Source organism: Haliaeetus leucocephalus, unplaced genomic scaffold (assembly GCF_000737465.1).
Source record: "Haliaeetus leucocephalus isolate CR32 unplaced genomic scaffold, Haliaeetus_leucocephalus-4.0 Scaffold696, whole genome shotgun sequence".
Lineage (NCBI taxonomy): Eukaryota > Metazoa > Chordata > Aves > Accipitriformes > Accipitridae > Haliaeetus > Haliaeetus leucocephalus.
This window is the reverse complement of record NW_010973132.1, coordinates 3,424,471-3,428,188: the sequence shown is the minus strand read 5'-3', so window position 1 is coordinate 3,428,188 and position 3,718 is coordinate 3,424,471. Positions and strand designations below refer to the sequence as shown.

The window sequence follows — 3,718 nt, the reverse complement described above, 5'->3', positions numbered from 1 at the left end:
GGGCGGGGAGAACAGGGGCTCGGAGGCCGCGGGGGTTTTTTTTTAGTCAGGTCTGTGGTGTTGGGGGTGTAGCTTGCTGCCGGAGCGGGGTACGAGGCCGAGCTGCTGGCTTGTCCCGTCCGCAGCGGGGGGGGGGGGGGGGGGCAACTTGTCGTCCCTCTTGGTGCCTCACAGCGGGGGCTGCGAAACGTCCCTCCGTTTTAGGGGGTCGGCAGGTTGTGTGGGGACTCGGGGGTTTTCTTTTCACGGCGTAAACAGCTAGATCTTGGAGTCTTTTATTTGAATCTTGAGGTTGGCTGTGGGTTGTCGCGGGAGCTCGGTCCGAGGGGATGGGAGAGAATCAGGCGTGTGGTGGGGAGGAGGAGGAGGAGGAGAGGTGCAGCCCCTGCAGGGCTGTGTGTGGCCCCCCCTCCCCGTTTCCTCACATGCTCCGCGTGTGATGGGTGAATCCTGCGCGGCACTGATAGGAGCCTCTGTACTTGGTGCTGCAGCTGCGAGGGAAGAAGCAGAGCTCAGCGCTTTTGCTCTCAGACCCTGCAGAGAACCACTAAGAGGAGATTGATTGCTGGCCGGGGTGGATTTCCAGCGGGCACAGAGGTGGCCTTCAGCACAGGGTTTGAGATGGCTGGAGAAGGAAGGCTGCTCATTTAAAAAGCTGTTAGAATAATGAAGGACCAAAGAGTTTCCCCGAGCAGTGGTGTGTCTGTCCTGAGGGAGTTGGTCACAGTAAGCCAGACAAAGCCTGGCTATTGACCATTCAGTTCTTTTGGGGTAGTACCGGAGTAGTGATGCTCTCAGTGGTATCATCAGTCTTGATGTGAAGGGAGACTTGGGCTGGAACTTTCTCAGTGAGTCTCAGTCCTGGAGCTCATTCACGTGAGTGAGTACTTTGAAGGTCTGCTGCTGAGTAACTGCTCTCTTTTTTTTTTTGCAATGTGCTCGATGTTAAGACTATGCCAAAGTGCAGGGGCTTGATTGCTGTGTACAGAAAAACAGACATTTGTGCGAATGAAATGAAACTGGGAGGAGGTGCAAACGGCAGCAGAGTCAGAAAAAAATAATACAGTCACTCCGGAACTGGGATTCCTTTGGGTCTGAGCATTGCTTGTTAATTGGGCAGGGAAGAAGAGGCCACTTGGCTTTTCTAATTCTTTATTGCGTGTAAGTACAGGTCCAGATGCATGGACGTATCTTGATGTGTAGATTTACTTCTGAATTAATCGTATATCTGGAAGAAAAACAGGAAAAGGAAACTGCCGAGTAGGTGCAGCATAGAAATAAGTGATGGAAATTAGTGAAACAAACTGCAGATAAAATCAGTCTGCATGAACAGCAGCTACCAAGACTTCATAGATACAAGTGAACTGTCTTCCCTGGGTAAATTCTGGTGGGATCTTGCATAAGGAATCTCCAGCTCAGGATTTGTGTGAAAATTGTATTTTAAAGGGCTGAGGTTTCTCTCCTTCAGCGGAACTTGCTGTTCTCCAGCACATCTCTCTGTTACCAAGAAAGCCAATTTTTATTAGACAGCAAGTGTTCAGGTTCAACCAGTGTAGGTTCAGAAAACACACTTAAATGCTTGGAAAAAGGGAAACATTTGGCTCTTTAGAACCTGGCAGTAAGTAAATGCTTCTGATGTCAAGTGTGATTCTTTAGTTTTTAAATGTTTGACTAGGCTTTTTACTTTTTAAATCTAGGTACATCATTTTTCTTACCTTATGATTGACTATACAGGGCGTATCACTTGCATCTTGTCATGACGCCTATCTAAAACAAGTGGGATTCTTAAATTGTGCTAAGTCTGGTGAAATGCTGTTTTTTGACAACCACTTCACTCTTATACTGATACAGACGGACTTTCTGTTCAATGACAAGCCCTGCTTATGGGTCATTTTTGAGTACACAGGGAAAAATCTCATGCAGCTGTGCTGTCAGGAAGTGAAATGTATACCCTTATACTAAGATCCCCAAGTAGTTTCTTACATCCTAACTCCAGGTCTCTCCTTCTCAGTGTCTGCTAGTTCCCAGGCATTTGGAGGATTATGTTTCTCCAAACTGTTCTAGGGTTACCTGATGTGGGACCCCGTGCTTTGGTCTGTTGCGCTGTTGGGAAAGGGCTGGGGAAAATTATGCAAAAAACCTTCTGGGGCTCTCTGGGAGCTACAGTCTGGGTCACAAGAAGAACCTGAAATCTGAGAGGTCTTCTGCTCTGGATCCTCCTTCCATTAACATTTCTGCCATGGACCACTAACCTAGAGCCAAGGAATGGAGCTGCCTGGCTGGCTGTGAAAAGCACGTGGAGGCATCTGGGCAGTCTGGTCTACCCTTCCAAGGGGTAAGGAAGGTTTTGGCAAGAGCGCTATCCACTGGGCTCTCTTTCCCCTGTGGAACTGTAAGGATCCTACTAACAACTTCCTTCTTCCACATGGTGCCACACTAGGATTAATTTTATGCCTGAGGGGAAGTCCCCCAGTGCTGTCTAATAACCAGCTCTTCTGCCTCTGATCAAGCGCTGCAAGTTGACTGTGAAGCCAAGCTGTGAACCGTATGGGGACAAGTGAGGACGCTTGGTGTCTTGCTGGCCCTATGGCAGCACCATCACTGCTCCGTGGGAAGATTTGGATTTGGTCCCTAAGCGCTTCAGGACCTCACTTTGGGGATGCTGTTGCTACTAGGCATCCCCAAGAATCTGACATGAAAGGCATCTCAGTGGATGGCAGCAGTTGAATGTAGGTCCTCTGTCCCCACCAGGGCCGGGAAGTCTCCGGGAGCTGGGAATGCTGAGGGGCTGCCCTGGGGGACCATGGATGCCTCCTTAGTGTGGGGTGCTGGGTTGTGGGGCTGCTGAGCTGCAGCAGGGAATGCTTTAAGCACACTGAGTCATGAGAGTTGGTGCCTGGCGTTACCATAGAAATTGGATCAACTGCTAGGGGTGGGGAGTCCTTGTCCCTTTGCTCTGCTGCTGCGTGGTTCCAGCATGAGCTCACGGTGCAAGGGAACCTGATTTCTTGCTCCTTGTCCCTTTGAGGTCAGAGGAGGTCAGACAGCTCTTGCAGCCCTCACCAGAGAGCAGGGAATAATTTTGCTTGGGTCTCCGCTTGGCTGCAGTGGTCAGACCCTGTGTGTTTTCTGTGCTGTCTTGGTGATCCGCTGCCCAGATATCTCTTGCTCTTTCATATATCTGCAAACTTATTTCATTTGCTTAGCAATAGCTCCCAGTCCTTTGGGAGCCCCAGGGAGGTGAAAACTGGTTGTAAAATGATGAATAGCAGATAAGTGAGGGCAGGAAGTAATAAGCATGGAGTAGTCCAGAAGGAGGGGACAAGCACTGAATGTCTAATTTCCCGTACTCTCGAAATACATCCCCAAGCTTGGTCACGAGTGTTGCCCTGAGCATGGATGTGATGCCTTCCAGTGCTCAGTCTCTCACAGGTTTTCTCCTCTGGGCTCACAACTGAGTAACTGTTTCATCATCTTCTCTGGATAAATATACACATTCAGTCTCTAGGGATGGAAGATGCTAAACATCGTTGCCCCTCCATTCTGCTCAAGGAAATAGCTTTACTGTGAATATAATCTTGCCACACAAAGGCGTTGTGCCTCCTCAGATCGTCTTTGAACTCTTTGCTCTCCTCATAATGCAAAATAAGCACAAACCCGGCTGAGAAACAGTGTTACAGTCTTGCTGATGCAAGGTGTCATTTTGTTTTGCTACAGT

General features: G+C 49.1%; 1 protein-coding gene across 1 annotated transcript in view; it reads right to left on the bottom strand.

The window, feature by feature from the left end:
- Nucleotides 1–2,427, bottom strand: part of ZNF408 (zinc finger protein 408) — a 5,966-nt gene extending 3,539 nt beyond the window's left edge. The window contains exons 1-2 of the mRNA XM_010580212.1: nucleotides 2,253–2,427; nucleotides 1,210–1,228 (exon numbers count right to left, since the gene is read on the bottom strand). Coding sequence (XP_010578514.1) covers nucleotides 1,210–1,228; nucleotides 2,253–2,427 — 194 coding nt within the window. The remainder of the gene's footprint in view (nucleotides 1–1,209; nucleotides 1,229–2,252) is intronic.
- Nucleotides 2,428–3,718: the final 1,291 nt, after the last annotated feature.